This window comes from Mauremys mutica, chromosome 13 (genome assembly GCF_020497125.1).
Source record: "Mauremys mutica isolate MM-2020 ecotype Southern chromosome 13, ASM2049712v1, whole genome shotgun sequence".
NCBI lineage: Eukaryota > Metazoa > Chordata > Testudines > Geoemydidae > Mauremys > Mauremys mutica.
In genome coordinates this window covers 38,174,604-38,190,728 of record NC_059084.1, presented here as the reverse complement: position 1 = coordinate 38,190,728, position 16,125 = coordinate 38,174,604, and the positions used below count along the sequence as shown (strand labels likewise).

The 16,125-nt window shown below is 65.6% G+C and overlaps 2 protein-coding genes across 4 annotated transcripts; both read left to right on the top strand.

The window, feature by feature from the left end:
• Window positions 1–538: 538 nt before the first annotated feature.
• On the top strand, window positions 539–3,109 carry LOC123347225 (zinc finger protein 664-like). Its single transcript, XM_044984616.1, has 2 exons — window positions 539–618; window positions 982–3,109. Exon 2 carries the CDS (start codon window positions 1,002–1,004, stop codon window positions 2,391–2,393), a length of 1,392 nt encoding a protein of 463 aa, XP_044840551.1. The 5' UTR covers window positions 539–618; window positions 982–1,001; the 3' UTR covers window positions 2,394–3,109.
• A 2,748-nt stretch (window positions 3,110–5,857) lies between these two features.
• PARP2 (poly(ADP-ribose) polymerase 2) lies at window positions 5,858–15,991 on the top strand. 3 transcript variants are annotated; one of them, XM_044986635.1, is made up of 19 exons: window positions 6,043–6,269; window positions 7,157–7,294; window positions 7,375–7,493; window positions 7,820–8,032; window positions 8,384–8,518; window positions 10,340–10,410; window positions 10,804–10,854; window positions 10,978–11,074; window positions 11,236–11,311; window positions 11,429–11,525; window positions 12,195–12,348; window positions 12,648–12,786; window positions 13,694–13,757; window positions 13,840–13,974; window positions 14,196–14,320; window positions 14,710–14,809; window positions 14,912–15,010; window positions 15,150–15,274; window positions 15,741–15,991. In XM_044986635.1, the coding sequence occupies exons 1-19, from the start codon at window positions 6,052–6,054 to the stop codon at window positions 15,898–15,900; spliced, it is 2,316 nt and encodes a 771-aa protein (XP_044842570.1). In that variant the 5' UTR covers window positions 6,043–6,051; the 3' UTR covers window positions 15,901–15,991. The 3 variants fall into 3 exon arrangements, with proteins under 3 accessions (XP_044842571.1, XP_044842570.1, XP_044842572.1); XM_044986636.1 differs by lacking the exon at window positions 13,840–13,974 and having other exon boundaries at window positions 5,858–6,269; XM_044986637.1 differs by lacking the exon at window positions 6,043–6,269 and having other exon boundaries at window positions 6,721–7,294; window positions 7,840–8,032; window positions 15,741–15,990.
• Window positions 15,992–16,125: the final 134 nt, after the last annotated feature.

Below are 16,125 nucleotides of genomic sequence, written 5' to 3'. Positions count from 1 at the left end.
GGTGCACAGGGAGAGCTGGGGGCGCATTGGCAGGGCTGGGGGTACAGGGGTGGGGGTAGGGGTGCAGGAGGTTGGGGTGCACTGGCAGGGCTGGGATACAGAGCGGCTGGTGTGTAGAGGCAGATCGGGGGTACTGGGATGGGGGATGCAGGGGCAGGCAGATCTGGGGGTGCAGGAGATTGGGATGCACGGGGAGGGCTGGGGGTGCAGGAGATTGGGGCGCTCGGGGAGAGCTGGGGGCGCATTGGCAGGGCTGGGGGTACAGGGGTGGGGGTAGGGGTGCAGGAGGTTGGGGGGTGCACGGGGAGAGCTGGGGGCACACTGACAGGGCTGGGGGTACAGAGCGGCTGGTGTGCAGGGGCAGATCGGGGGTACTGGGATGGGGGATGCAGGGGCAGGCAGATCTGGGGGTGCAGGAGGTTGGGGTGCACGGGGAGAGCTGGGGGCGCAGGCCCATACACCCTCCCCCCTCTCCATCCCCCTCCCAGCGCAGGGGCGGGGAGGCCCCGCAGGGCATGCCGGGAGTTGCAGTCCCGCGCGGGGCATGCCGGGAGCGGTAGTCCAGCCCGGGGACACTGGATCCGAGCGGGGTCCCGGCGGAGCGCGGCGCCCCCTGCGGTAAGAGCTGGGCCGGGCCAGCGCTGGGGGCGGCTTCGGCTGCTGGGCTCGGAACCCAGGAGTCCGGCCCCCTCCCCCAGCCACTAGACCCCCCCCGGGCGGGGCTCGGAACCCAGGAGGGTCCCAGCCCCCCAACGCCCCCCCCCAAGATACTAGTCCCCACTCCCCTCCCAGCGCTAGGCTCGGAACCCAGGAGTCCGGGTCCCCTCCCCCCAACCACTAGACATCCCCCCTTCGCTTTCCTCCTAGAACTGGGATAGAACCCAGGAGTCCGGGCTGCCAACTGCCCCACTCAATTCCCGTCCCCGAGTGGCAACAGGCAGCCTGGGGCGCGTCCATCTCCCGGGTGTTTCTCCTCCGCAGGTGCCGGGACGTGGAGCAGGATGGCCCAGGGGTCCCCTCCCGTGATGTTGACCCCGGCTGGGCTGGCGGCCCGAGGATGCCCGCAGCAGGGTGGAGCCAGTGCCCCCCAGCAGCAGGAGGGGGATGGCGACGGCGGGCACCGGGCCAGTGGAGACGTGCGGCCGGATGTGTGGTGGGAAGAGGCGCATGGAGACACGGGGACGCTTTCAGATCTGGGTGGCCGAAGGAAGGGGGACCATGGGGGCCAGGCCGTGGGGGAGGGGGAGCAGACCAGGGCTGGGGGACAGGCCGCCCCGGCACGCCCCCGGCGGTACGGGTGCAGCGTGTGCGGCAAGGCCTTCTCACAAAGCTCCACGCTGATCGTGCATCGGCGATCGCACTCGGGCGAGCGCCCCTACGCCTGCGAGGAGTGTGGCCGTGCCTTCGCCCAGAGCTCGGGCCTGGCCAAGCACCGGCGGGTGCACACAGGCGAGCGCCCCCACCCCTGCCCCGAGTGCGGACGGCGCTTTGGCAAACGCTCGAACCTGGCAGTGCACCGGCGGGCCCACACCGGTGAGCGCCCCTTCCCCTGCCCTGCCTGCCCCAAGGCCTTTGCCCGGCGCGCCGACCTGGCTGTGCATGGCCGCACCCACACTGGGGAGCGGCCCTACCGCTGCGCCGACTGCGGCAAGGGCTTCAGCACTGGCTCCAACCTCGCGCAGCACCGGCGCACGCACCAGCCCGATCGGCCTTACCGCTGCGCCCAGTGCGGGAAGGGCTTTCCCGGCAGCTCGGAACTGCTGCGCCACTGGCGCTCCCACACCGGGGAGCGGCCCTACCATTGCGGCATCTGCGGCCTGGCCTTCGCCCACAGCACGGTGCACCGGCGCCACCAGCGGGCCCACCTGGAGGAGTCGCCCTACCGCTGCGGAGACTGCGGGCGCAGCTTCGCCCAGCGCTCTGACATGGTGGTGCACGGCCGCACCCACACCGGCGAGCGCCCCTACCACTGCCCCGACTGCCCCAAGGCCTTCGCCCAAAGCTCCCACCTGGCCACCCACCGGCGCAGCCACACCGGCGAGCGCCCCTACCGCTGCCCCGACTGCCCCAAGGCCTTTGCCCAGAGCTCGGCCCTCACCGTGCACCGGCGCACCCACACCGGCGAGCAGCCCTACGCCTGCGGCGAATGCGGCCGACGCTTCCACCGCAGCTCCAATCTTATCCGTCACCAGCGCACCCATACGGCCGAGCGCCCCTTCGCCTGCCCGCAGTGCGGCCGACGCTTCCACCGCCGCTCCAACATGGTGGTGCACCAGCGCACCCACTCCCGGGCCAAGGGGCTCTGCCCGCCGGCTGCCGGGGACTCTGCCCGCTGGGAGGCCTTGGAGACAGAGAGCCCTAGCCCTATGCCCACAGCCACAGGGACTAGATAGCCCTGCCCTGGCCCTAGAGCCCCGCTCGAATGCTGAGCTCTCCTCAGCCCGTGCCGGGCGCTGCGCCCCCAAAAGGCCCTTGACGAGGTGGGGCGAGCAGCAGGCTGGCAACAACCTGGCAGGGAGAGCACTCGGCATGGCCCCTTCGCCCAGCTGTGAGGCCCAGCCGCGGCGGCAGCAGCGAGACAAAGTAGGCTGGGAGCTCAGGGGCCGCGTTTGCACCTGGAGAGCGATTTGCCAGGGAACTGCCCCCTCCATCGCTGGGCGCTGTTACAGCCAGACCGTGCTGGCAGCCAGGTGCTAGCTCCACCACCAGATAGGGGCTGGCCGCTGGGATCTTCGCCAGCTCCCGGCTCTGGCGTTCAGGGCCCAGCTGCCGCTGGAACGAGGATGAGGATGGTCTGCAGGCTGCATGTGGGGAGGAGGGGAAGCTGGGCTGATGCTTCTGTTTTAAAATAAAGCATTTGTACCCTTTTGCAAGACGATCCCCGTTTCCTCAGGGGCCCTTGTCCCGCTGGGAAGCCACCCTCCCCAGTGGTAGGTGGTGTCCCACCCACCCCTGGGTCATGCCCAGCGTCAGAGTTCATGGGCGGGTGGGGACAGGACACACTGTCCCAGCATGCACTGTGAGCGTAATGCTCTCCCCTGGTCCATAGCGCCCAGGTGAGTGGAGACAAGCTGAAAATCTTGTAGGGCGGGAAGAAAATAATCTGCATGGGGGGTAGCAGAGGGGCCCATAGCTGGGGCAGTGGAGGGGGGGGCAGCCTGAAATAGGATGGATTGCCGAAACGGCCCCAGTCCTGGTCTGGATGAGCTAAAATAACCAGACTGGGGCCATCTATATAGAATCTCGGCGAGGGGTTCAGTGATCTGAACTGGGCTAGGAGTCCCTGTGGTCCATATGGGACTATATCGGCCCAAGCAGGGGGCTTCATAGATTCCAAGGCCAGAAGGGACCATTGTCATCTAGGCTGACCTAGTATCTCACAGGCCAGAGAACCGTCCCAAACAATTCCTGGAACGGGTCTTGAAACATCTGAGCGAGATTTAGAAATCATCAGTGATGGCGAATCCACCCGGTCCTTGGGACATTGTTCCTGTGTTTAATTACTCTCCTCGTGAAAAAGCTATGCCTGATCGCACGGACCAGATTGGATTGGGATGTATGGCCTGGCATGTGTCTGTAGGGGTGAGATTCTGGCTTTGTTCTGTAAGAACCCACAAAGGGGTGCTGGTCAATATGGGATTATATGGCCTGTGTGGAGGGAGGTCAGATATAAAAGGATTTGGAGTAGAATGCTCTGAATTGGGTTGTGAACCCATATAAGGGGTTGGGGGAAGGGTCTGTATAGAATTACCTCCTGGTCTATACTGGAATATATGACCTGGGTAGAGCAATCCTAACCTACAAAGCTATATTGCCCTGGTGTAATTATCTATCACATCCAAAGGGGGAACAAGTGAAGGTCGCAAGGTCAATCACTGAAAACGTAGCCAGCGGCTCAATGCGGACTGTGTCACCCTACAGCCCTAAGAACGGGGTTGCGTGGTGTCCACACTCCGGACCCTGCCTTGTTCGGTTGCACGGGACAAACAGCAGGTCAATATCTTGGGTTGGCCTTCTTGGTCGGTGGGCAGCCCTGGGCCGTATTCACAGACCTGGATCTCACGCCGCCGTCCACGCGCTCTACGTGGATACCCTGAAGAAAAAACTGGACCAGGGCAAGGCTTTTGAGGTCACCAGCAAGTGGGACTCCAGCAACCACTTCCTCCCCTCAGGCAGCTTCACCCGTTTCGCCGACTGGCGGTTCATACACCGTGCCCGACTAAACTGCGTCCCGCTCAATGGAGCCGTCCACCACGGGAACCGAGACAAGTGCTGCAGGAAGTGTGGGTACGCCCTGGAGATCCTGCCCAACGTCCTGTGCAGCTGCAGGCCCCACGCCAGGGCCTGGCAGCTGCGCCACAACGCCATCCAGGACCGTCTAGTAAAGGCCATCGCCCTGCACCTGGGAGAGATCGCCGTCAACCGCACCATCCCCGACACCGACAGCCTGCTGCGCCCGGATATCGTCGTCACGGACGAGGATCAGAAAAAGATCATCCTTGTCGACGTGACGATCCCATTCGAAAACAGGACCCCGGCCTTCCGCGAGGCCCGAGCCCGCAAGCTTGAAAAATACGGCCCCTTGGCGGACACCCTGCGGTCAAAGGGCTATGAGGTATACACCGACGCCCTGATTGTTGGGGCCCTGGGTGCCTGGGACCCTTGCAATGAACACGTGCTTCGGACCTGTGGGGTGGGCCGTCGCTATGCGCAGCTCATGAGACGCCTAATGGTCTTGGACACTATTCGCTGGTCCAGAGACATTTACACGGAGCACATCACCGGCCACCGCCAATACCAGGAGTGAGCGGGGGTGACTCTGTGCACCCACAGTGGGGAGGAGACTTGTGAACCCCCCCGTTGGACTCTGTCCCCTAAGCCCTGAACCCACCCAACTGAACTCCACCATGTGAGGGTCGTCCTAGCCCCATTATTCAGCCCGCTTATTCATGCCCATGACTGTCTGTAACCTGTTTGTATGAGTGATGCACCCCCACTACCTCCTTACTGTATCTTGATCCCACCCACCGTACACCCAGCACTGGGGACATGACAGACTGTATATAGTATATGCTGCCTAACACCAAAACGCTAATATCCCCCTACAACCTGTATGTTACCCCCAATGACACAATAACTGACGCTTCAAACTGTCTGTATCGTTTATTTTTAAATATTCTCTAATAAACTTTTAAATCTGAGCCCATCGCAACCGCTGGGGACTTTATCTTCCCCATGGTTCTGGGGGAACAGAGGGTTACCCCATCTGACAGCTGGTTTGCATGGCCTTGCGGGGCAGCTGCAGGGCCCATATAGGTCTGTATGGCTCACGACGGGCTGCAAGGAGGCTGCAGGGCCCATACGGGTCTATATGGCTCATGGTGGGCTGTGAGGAGGCTGCAGGGCCCATACGGGTCTATATGGCTCATGGCGGGCTGTGAGGAGGCTGCAGGGCCTACATGGGTCTGTATGGCTCACGACGGGCTGCGAGGAGGCTGCAGGGCCCATACGGGTCTATATGGCTCACGACGGGCTGTGAGGAGGCTGCAGGGCCTACATGGGTCTGTATGGCTCACGACGGGCTGCGAGGAGGCTGCAGGGCCCATATGGGTCTATATGTCTCACGGCAGGCTGTGAGGTGGCTGTAGGGCCCATACAGGCCAGCTGTGCAGAGGGTTCAGGATCCATACCGGGTTGTACAGCCCAGGAGGGCTGAGGGGAGCAGACAGAGCAGGAGCCCGCGGGCTCATTTCACTGACCCACCGGCTGGTGGGAGGGTACAAGCTCCATACAGCACTGTACGGCCCGGGGGAAGGGGTAATAAATGAGTTCGTTTCTGGAGCGGTAGCAAATCTCTAATCGGGGCTATATAAGTATCCCAGAAGCTCTGCCATTTAACGGTGACGGTGAGCAGGAGGAGCAATACCCGGCATGCGCCGCGGCGTATGCAAATCGCACCTCTCCCTCGCCTTCACGCGAAGGGTTGATCTAAGGGGGCGCGCGGCCGGCTCCCGCCCCCACCCCAGACTCCCAGCCTGCGCAGCCCCCTCTATGCAAATGAACCGGCTCCGCCTGCCAGCGAGCCCGGTGTGCGTCTCCCACAATACCCTGCGCGCCTACCCCCTACTCGGGCCCCTCCACGCCAGCGACCGGCCAGGGCAGGGGACGGGGCTAATGCAAATGAGCGATATGCAAATGAGGACGGGCTGCGCGAGAGTTCGGTTCCCGGAACGTTCCCTGGAGCGCGGCTGGTGGGAAGCTGCTGCCAGGTGCGGGGAGGGGAACCCTCGGGGGGTGCACTGGGGGAAGGGTGCAGGGGAGCGGTGAGGGAGGGGTGTAAGGGGGTGCAATGGGGCGGGGAAGCATTGGAAGCGGTGCAGGCGTGGTTGGGGGGGTGCAGTGACGGGCTGCGGACGGACCTTAGGGGTGCAATGGGGCTGGGGTTGCAGTGGGGGAGGGTTGCGGGGGGGACGGGTTGCAGTGGCGGTCTGGGGGCACGCAGTGGGGGAGGGGGTGCTCTGGGAGCCCCCGGGGGGGGGGGTTCTGGGAGCAGGCAGTAAGGGTCAAGGGGGGAAAACGCGGAGGGTTAGGATATTGCATTGGGGGCTGGGGGGGGGGGGGCGCGCACTGGGGCCTCGAGCTGTTGGAGTGCTCTGTAGATCATGGGGGGATGGTCGATACAGGGCTGTGTGTGTGGAGGGGGGGAACATGCTCATTCATATAGGTCTGTGTGGCCCTGGGGATCTGCTGGTACATACAGGGCTGTGTGGATCTCCATAGGATGGTCAATATAGCCGGGGTTATATGGCTGGGGGGGTGGGTAAGAAGCTATATGGATTGCAGTAGAATGGCCCACCTGGGGCTCTATGACCTGGGGGCAGGGTTGTGCTGGTACATACTGGGCTATATGAATCTTGGTAGGATGGTCTGTATAGGGCTATATGTCCTGGGCAGGTGCTGGTCCTAACACGGCTGTATGGATGGCAATAGAATGGTTTGTATGGGGCTATATGGCCTGGGATGTGTGTGCACTGGTCCCTGCAGGCTGTATGGATGGCAGCAGAATGGTCTCTATGGGGCTGTATAGTTGGGGATCACAGTCTGTGGGTCCCTGCCTCCCTTCTCTCTGCTCGCCAGCCCCGCTTGTCACTCCCAGGATGAGCCGGAAGCGGAGGGCAGCCGAGGCGGAGGGCGCGGGCCTGGCACTGGAGCTGCGCTGGGAGTGGCAGGACCCCGGTGGCACCTGGCATCGCTTCGTGCCTGAGCAGAGCGAGGTGCTGACACAGGCGGCCAGGTGAGTGCCAGGGGGGCGTATCGTGGCCCGGGCCGTGGCGGGGGAGTCACAGGCACTGAGCCGCATCCCTCTCCCCCCAGGGCAGGGAAGCCCAGCGTGGCCGTGGGCTCCCGCGTGGACCTGCGGCGGATGGTGCAGCGGGATGGACAGACGAGGCAGGACAGATGCGTGGCAGCCGCTGTCCAGGACCAGGACTCCTGTGAGTGCCCAGGGACCCCTGGCGGGGGAGCAGTGTCGTCCCGGATGCCTGGGTCCCACGCTTTGTCCTGATCGCTCCCCCAAGTTATGGGGCCCCCTAGGGGTCAGCACCCTGCTGTGTAGCCCGGACACCTGGGTCCCATGCCCGGTCACCGTCACTGCCCCAGAGGCTGGGAGCTGCGGGGCCCCCAGGGCTGAACGCCCTGCTCAGCCACCTGGACACCTGGGTCCCATGTCCGGTCGCAGTCACTGCCCCAGAGGCTGGGAGCTGCGGGGCAGCCTAGGGGTTAGCACTGGCAGGGAGCTAACAGGATGCCCGTGGCCCAGATTTCGTGTGGTGCTGGCAGGGGGACGAAGAGGGGCAGTGGCTTCCCTACCCTGCCGATACCTGCCTGGCGCTGGAGCGAGCACGGCGCGGCGACGGGGAGCCCAGCCTAGAGGTGACGTTCAGCCGGACCCGCTACACGTTGGACACAGCACAGATGACCCAGACCAACGTCAGAACTGGGTACCAGCGCCGGATGGAGCGGAGGGAGTCAGGTACCTAGAGAGCCAGGACTCCTGGGTTCTCTCCCTGGCTCTGTGAGAGGAGTGGGGCCTAGTGGGTAGAGCGGGCTCTGTGGGAAGCCGGGGGAAGGGGTTCAGGCTCCCAGGGCCCAGCTCCGGTTGGTGAGCAGGTCTCGGGCACCCGGGCTGGGGCAGGCCCCGCTGCCAGAGTGTAAGCTCGTTAGTCATTAATCATCCCCCAGGGAGCTGGGAGGAGAATCTGACACCAGGCACAGCTGGGTCACAGCGACAAGGCACAGGGTGGCTCACCTGCTGCTGAGATGCGGCCAGCTCTGGGGTGTGGCACCCTCCCCTCCCCCTCTGACCCGTGGCCTCTCTCCACAGATGCTGTGGATGACGATGGGGGATCTGAGCCCAGCTCTGTCCCTGGCTCCTCGTCCCCCCAACGGCCCCCAGCGCCGAAGAGACTCCAGGAGGTGGGGGCCAGCCCCAACCCCAGAGCCGGGGGAGAGAGCACAGGTGAGGGGTGGCAAACTGCCGGCCTCTCTCTGCCAGCTGTTCCAGCCCTGGTTTTCTGGCTCTGCCCCCTTCCACTAGATTCGCATCTAAAACAGGGGCAGGCAAACTTTTTGGCCTGAGGGCCACATCGGGTTTTGTAAATTGTATGGAGGGCTGGCTAGGGGAGGGGGTCGTGGCCTGGCCCCCACCTCCTATCTGCCCCTCCCTGCCCCCCCCCAGACTCCTGCCCCATCCATACACCCCCACTCCCTGTCCCCTGACCGCCCCCAGATCCCCGCTGCCCCATCCAACCCCTCCTCTCACTCCTGACACACCCTCCCACCTCCCCCCCCGGACCTCTGCCCCATCCAACCACCCCTTCTTTTTTGGGGGGAGGGGTAGCACAGTGGTTTGAGCATTGGCCTGCTAAACCCAGGGCTGAGAGTTCAATCCTTGAGGGGCCATTTAGGGAACTGGGGTAAAAATCTGTCTGGGGATTGGTCCTGCTTTGAGCAGGGGGTTGGACTAAATGACCTCCTGAGGTCCCTTCCAACCCTCATATTATTACATGATTCTTCCTGTCCCCTGACTGTCCCCTACCGCCCTATCCCACCCCCCCTCCTTCCTCCCTGCCCCCATTCAACCCTCTGTTCCTCCCCGACTCCATCTACACCCCCACCCCCTGACCACCACCCTGAACTCCCCTGCCTTCTATCCAACCCCCTGCCCCCTTACCGTGCTGCCTGGAGCACTGGTGGCTGGCAGCACTACAGCTGGGCCACCGCCACCGCGCAGCACAGAGACCGGGTCAGGCCAGGCTCTGCAGCTGCGCTGCCCCAGGAGCTCGCCACCCAGAGCATTGCGCCGGCGGTGGAGCGAGCGAGCTGAGGCAGGGGAGGGGCCGGGGGCTAGCCTCCCCGGGCCAGGAGCTTGGGGGCCAGGCAGGACGGTCCCGCGGGCCATAGTTTGCCCACCCCTGATCTAAAATGTGTGCCCAGGAATCCCAGCTGCCCCTCCCCCCCCCACCACCTTGCTGCTCCTGGAGGAGTCACTTCACATTGGTTCGTGCTCAGCCTTATTCTGTGTAGCCGCGAAGCGTCCGGGGTGCCGGGTGCCACCTTGGCATCGCTTTCCCCTCCGCCAGCCGGCGTCGCCGACAAAAACGCCCTGGCTACAATGATTCCCCAGCGGCGACGATGTGTGGGGAATCTATCAGTTAGCCAGTTTTTAATCCGCATGTCAGGCACTAGCCCACAGCGCTCGGTTTTCAGTCGGGTCACACAGTGCCAAGTCGCACACGCCACATAAAGTTCCCTGTATCGACGAAACCCGTAACGTCACCGACGGATGAGATCAGCTTTGTTTTCCGTGAAACCTGCCTGGCCTTGCTGAGGTTCCTGTGTTTTAGCTGGGGATCCCGCATCAGCTTTTGTGTTATTCTGCCTGTGCTTTTCGTCAGGCTAACCGGCCTAAAGCTACCCACTTGCGCCGCACTCATCCGCTCTTCAGGAATGAGTCTGCCCTGGGGTTGATTTCAGATGAATGCCAGCAGGTCGGAGCTCATCTCGGCCAGCTCTTTTGTGACTCTTGGGGGCGAGTTAGGCAGCCAAGATGCTTTGGAAATGGGTGTGATTTATAAGTGCCTCCCCTATCCTGCGCTCGGAGTGCGTGACGTCGGCCTTGGACACTGCTGGCTCCTCCTGGCTGCCTGGGAAGGGGCTGGTGGCGTGGCTGGAGCTCTGTTGTTCCTCGAGCGCCAGGTCCTACCTTGGTTCAGGTCCCCTGGATCCCTGCACTGATAGCTCTTAACACCCCTCCCCCATTTCTGTCTGTCACCCCCAGAGGTCGTCAAGACCCTGATTGTGAAGGGGAAGGCGCCGGTGGATCCCGAGTGCTTGGCTAAACTGGGGAAGGTAACGCAAGACCTCCTGCTCCTCAGCCCCCTGAGCCAGCCAATGCCTGCCCTGGGGCGGGATCAGAGCCAGCGCCCCCTAGAGGGCAAAAGCCCCATGCCCCATTCCCTGCCCCCTGAACCAGCCAGTCCCTGACCTGGGGCGGGATCAGAGCCAGCGCCCCCTAGAGGGGAAAAGCCCCATGCCCCATTCCCTGCCCCCTGAACTAGCCAGTCCCTGACCTGGGACGGGATCAGAGCCAGCGCCCCCTAGAGAGGAAAAGTCCCACATCCCTGAGCCAGCCAGTCCCCCCCTGGGGTGGGATCGGGGCCAGTGCCCCCTAGAGGGGACTTCCCCACACCCCATGGCCTCCCAGGGCTGGCTGCGGCTCAGGAAGTGCCCATCTCCCCCCAGGCCCACGTGTACTGCGAAGGGGACGACGTCTACGACGTGATGCTCAACCAGGTGAGTGCAGCGCTGTGGCCCTCCTGGCCGGGAGAGCCGGGGGAAGGGGGGCTGCTGCGGGCAGAGACCCTCCAGCCCTGTCCCTGACACCCAGCCCCCCCCATCTGTCCATCCATCCCCCAGACCAACCTCCAGTTCAACAACAACAAGTTCTACGTCCTACAGCTGCTGGAGGACGATGGGCCACGGAGCTACAGCGTCTGGACGCGCTGGGGGCGCGGTGAGCGAGGCGGGGGCCATGGGGGGCTGGGTGACTGTCGTGGGGCACCAGGCGGGGGGGGTGTGGCCGGGGGCTGGGGCTTGGCAGGGGGCTGGGTGCATGGCAGGGGTTGGGGGGGTGGAGCAGTGTCCCCCATCACCACATCTGTCCTGTCCCTGCAGTGGGGCGGCCGGGCCAGCACGCGCTGGTGTCCTGCGCTGGGGACCTCACCCAGGCCAAGCAGATCTTCACTAAGAAGTGAGTCGCCCCCCCCCCCAACCCCTCGGAGCCTCCCCCCCCCAACCCCTCGGAGCCTGCCCCCCCCAAACCCTCGGAGCCGGCCCCTCCTCGCCCCCCTCTCCGCTATCTCCCCAGGTTCCTTGACAAGACCAAAAACCACTGGGCCGAGCGGGGCAACTTCCAGAAAGTGCCTGGCAAGTACGACCTGCTGCACATGGACAGCCGCCCCCCTGTGAGTGTGACCCCCCCCTTGCAGCCCCCCCGTACGACCTGCACATGGACAGCCGCCCCCCTGTGAGTGTGACCCCCCCTTGCAGCCCCCCCGTACGACCTGCACATGGACAGCCGCCCCCCTGTGAGTGTGACCCCCCCCTTGCAGCCCCCCCGTACGACCTGCATATGGACAGCCGCCCCCCCGTGAGTGTGACCCCCCCCTTGCAGCCCCCCCGTACGACCTGCACATGGACAGCCGCCCCCCTGTGAGTGTGACCCCCCCTTGCAGCCCCCCCGTACGACCTGCACATGGACAGCCGCCCCCCCGTGAGTGTGACCCCCCCTTGCAGCCCCCCCGTACGACCTGCACATGGACAGCCGCCCCCCCGTGAGTGTGACCCCCCCTTGCAGCCCCCCCGTACGACCTGCACATGGACAGCCGCCCCCCCGTGAGTGTGACCCCCCCCTTGCAGCCCCCCCGTACGACCTGCACATGGACAGCCGCCCCCCCCGTGAGTGTGACCCCCTACACAGAGCCCCCTGCCCCATATGACCTGCACATGGACCCCCCAGCCTGCGTGGAGAAGCAGTGGCCGTGTCCCACCTCCATGGGAGCACTGGGGGGGTGGCGGGATGGGGGTGCTCCGGCCACGGCTGGGAGATCCAGTAACAACCCTCCCCCGCCCAGGCCGCAGAGCCGAGCTGCACAGGGGCCCCCCAGCCCAAACCGGCCTCACGACTGGACCCCCGAGTGCAGGCGCTGCTGGGGCTGATCTGCGACCTGCAGGCCATGGAGGAGATGGTGCTGGAGATGAAGTATGACACCAAGAAGGCCCCTCTCGGTGAGCCCCCCGTGGGCGTGTGGGGGAGGGATTGGGGGTAGTGGGGCCCGGCGGGTCTGACCCACTCCCCCCCAGGGAAGCTGACAGCAGATCTGGGCTGTGGTTGAGAGGGTTCTGGGGGGCAGGGGATCTGGGGGGAGTTGGGGGACCCCCTGGGAGGGACTGGTTGCCAGTGGTTCTGACCTGCTCCCCCCAGGGAAGCTGACAGCAGATCCGGGCTGGGTTTGGGGAGGCTCTGGGGGGAGTTCAAGGGCCCCTGGGGGGTGCCGGGCGCTGGTGGTTCTGACCTGCTCCCCCAGGGAAGCTGACGGTGGAGCAGATCCGGGCTGGGTTCCAGTCACTGCAGAAGGTGGAGGCGGTTCTGCGGGCCGGGGACACTGGACGGGCCCTGCTGGAAGCCTGCAACGAGTTCTACACCCGTGTGCCCCATGACTTTGGGTCAGTGCCCCCAAGTGCCCCACCCCGCTCCCCCTCGAGTGCCCCTCCCAGCCTGCCCCGCTGTGCTGAGCGCCCCCCGCCCGCTCCGAGCACCTCCTGCCTTGGGTTGCCAACTTTCTACTCGCCCAAAACCAAACACCCTTGCCCCACCCCTCCTCTGAGGCCCCGCCCCCTGCTCACTCCATTCCCCCCCCCAGCACTCGCTCTCCCCACCTTCACTCACTCGCTCACTTTCACTGGGCGAATCGGTTAGGGTACGGAGGGGTGTGGGGGCTCTGGGGTGGGGCTGGGTGTGAGGGTTTGGAGTGCAAGGGGGGCGTTCGGAGGGCAGGGGCTTGGAGCGTGGGTGGAGTGAGAGCTCCAGCTCGGGGGGCAGGCTCTGGGGCAGAGCCAGGTATGAGGGGCTTGGGGTGCAGGAGGGTGCTCTGGGCTGGGATCAAGGGGTCTGGAGGGTGGGAGGGGGCAGGCTCTGGGCAGCTCCTGGAAGCAGTGGCATGTTCCCCCCCTCAGCTCCTATGTGGAGGCACAGCCAGGCGGTTCTGCGCACTGTCCTGTCAGCAGGCACTGCCCCCGCAGCTCCCATTGGTCGGGAACCACGGTGCTTGGGGCGGGGGCAGCGTGCAGAGCCCCCTGGCTGCCCCAATGCCTGGGAGCTGGAGGAGGGACATGCCACGGTCTCTGGGTGCAGCACGGAGCCAGGACAGGCAGGGAGCCTGCCGTAGCCCCGCTGTGGTTCCCTTTTTGACTGGGCGTTCCCGTCAGCAACCAGACACCTGGCAGCCCTACACCCGCCCGTCTGAGCACCCCCTACCCTGCCCTCTTCTGCCTCCTCGCTGGGGCTCCAGGTCCCTCCCCCCGCCCCCAGGCCTGGCTCACTCTGCTTCTCCCCCCCCCTCGCCCCTCCCAGGCTTCGGACACCCCCATTGATCCGGACGTGGCAGGAGCTTCAGGAGAAGGTGCAGCTGCTGGAGGTGAGCGGAGTGGGGAGAATCTGTCCCTCCAGCTCTCTGTGTCCCCACCCCCTTCTGACCCCTGACTCCACCCACTCCCCAGGCCCTGGGCGAGATTCAGATTGCCGTCAAGCTGGCGCGCTTGGAGCTGCACGGCCAGGAGCACCCGCTGGACCGGAGCTACCGCACGCTGGGCTGTGAGCTCTGCCCCCTGGAGCGGGACTCTGCCCACTTCCAGGTTGGGGGTGCTGCGAGGGGCCAGCAGTGGGGAAGCTGGGGGGCAGGGTGGGGTGGGGAGCAGTGTAGGCTGGGGGGGTGGGCAAGGGGGGCAGTGTGGGGCTGGGGAGGCCAGGTGAAGGGGTGGTGACCAGGAGCACATGGGGGGTGGGGCCTGAAGGGGGCCAGGTGGGTGTGGGGGGGTAGGGCTAGGGTTGGCTCAGGCCCCACGGCTCCCCCCAGGTGCTGGAGCGGTACCTGCTCTCCACCCACGCGCCTACCCACCGTGACTACTCCATGGAGCTGCTGGAGGCTTTCACCTTGCGCCGGGCCGGCGAGCCCCCCTTCCGCGCCAGCCTGCCCAACCGGTGAGGGGCCGGGGGAGCTACCCAGGGGGCTGGGCTGGGGGGGGCCGGGGTGGGAACAGGCGCATTTGTCCTGCACCTGGTGGGTTACATCTGTCTGTGCAACCAGGCTGCCCCCCCCCCCCGGGCTCTGCCAACTCCCTCCCAGCGCTGCCCCCCCTGCTAAGCGAACCCTTCTGCTCCAGTGCCAGGCACAGGGGAAACTGAGGCACGCGGCGGCAGAGTAAAGCGTTAGGCAATTCACGCTTGGTCACAGGAGAGGCCGGTGGGGTGGGGGTTGGATCCCAGCCAGTAAAGGGGCTGGGTGCTGCGGGGGAGGGGGGGGCTAGGCGTGGGAGGGAAGGTTTGGGGGCTGGGAATGGGGCTCACCCCCCTGATTTCTTCCCCCCCAGGACGTTGCTGTGGCACGGCTCCCGGCTGGGCAACTGGGTGGGGATCCTGAGCCAGGGGCTGCGGGTGGCGCCCCCTGAGGCCCCCGTCACCGGCTACATGGTGAGATCCCCCCCTTGCCCCCAGCTGCCTGCCTGTCCCCCTCTGCCCTTTCCCCGCTCCCCCCCCGCCAGTCTAATCCCTCCCCCCCCATCTCACCCCCAGTTTGGGAAGGGCATCTACTTCGCAGACATGTCGTCCAAGAGCGCCAACTACTGCTTCGCCTCGCGCCAGCGCGACGTGGGGCTGCTGCTGCTGTGCGAGGTGAGCGCCACCCCAGAGCCAGCCGCCTCGCAGGGAGCCAGCCTGGCCCTGGGGCTGGGAGCCCGGCCTGCTGGGCTCTCTCCCCCTCTGGACAGGGCAGACGGGCAGTTGTGGACTCGGTGCCCCTCTCCCGTTGCAGGTGGCGCTGGGCGAGTGCCAGGAGCTGCTGGAGGCGAATGCCGAGGCCGGGGAGCTGCCGCCCGGGAAGCACAGCACCAAGGGGCTGGGGAAGCTGGCGCCCGCCCCAGCCAATACCATCGTGCTGTGAGTAGCAGGGAGGGGGCAGGGCTGGCACGGCAGGACGGGGGCTTGGGGGGGAGCTGTGCCCCCTGGCACGATGGCACTGCCCCCCCCCCTTTGCTGCTGCTCACAGTGCAGACTTGCTTGGCCCCAGGAGAGGCTGGTTTGCAGGACTCTCCTGGCCCCCCGCGAGACACTAACCGTGCCTGCTCCAGCCCCCCATGGTTTGGTTCCAGGCCCGGAGGAGACGTCACCGTGTCGTGTTTGAACGGCCCGGCCCAGCTGCCCGCTCAGGGCAGGGGGTGAGGGGCCGGCAAGGGGAGAACCCGGCCAGCGGGTGCAGCAGAGCCGGGTGCTCGGGGCTGGCTGGCTGGGGGGGCTCCGGGGAAAGAGCAGCAAAGCTGTACAGCCCAGAACGGGGGGGGGGGGGGGGAGAACTGGGCAGCTGGGGGCCGAGCTACCCTCGCCCTGACCCCCCGTCTCCCCGCAGGGAGGGGGCCGCAGTGCCGCTGGGCCCGGCCGTGGAGACGGGCGTGAGGAACCCCCACGGCTACACCCTCAACTACAACGAGTTCGTCGTCTACGAGCCGGGCCAGGTGCGGATGCGCTACCTGCTCCAAGTGCGCTTCAGCTTCGCCCCCCTGTGGTGACACCCCCCCCCGCCCGGCTCCCAGGGAAACGTCCCTCCGGCTTCTTTCTACAGCAATAAATTGTACCAGCCCCGGCTGTGCCCTGCTGCATTTCTGGCTGCAGCCACGAGGGGGCAGCGTGCTGGCAATGGGGGGCAGGGCTGCTGAGCCAGGAGCCTGGCTCCCCCTCCGCCCCCCCGCCCAGTTAGGCTGTGCCTAGGGCAGGGGGGCGCGACCCTCTCGCCT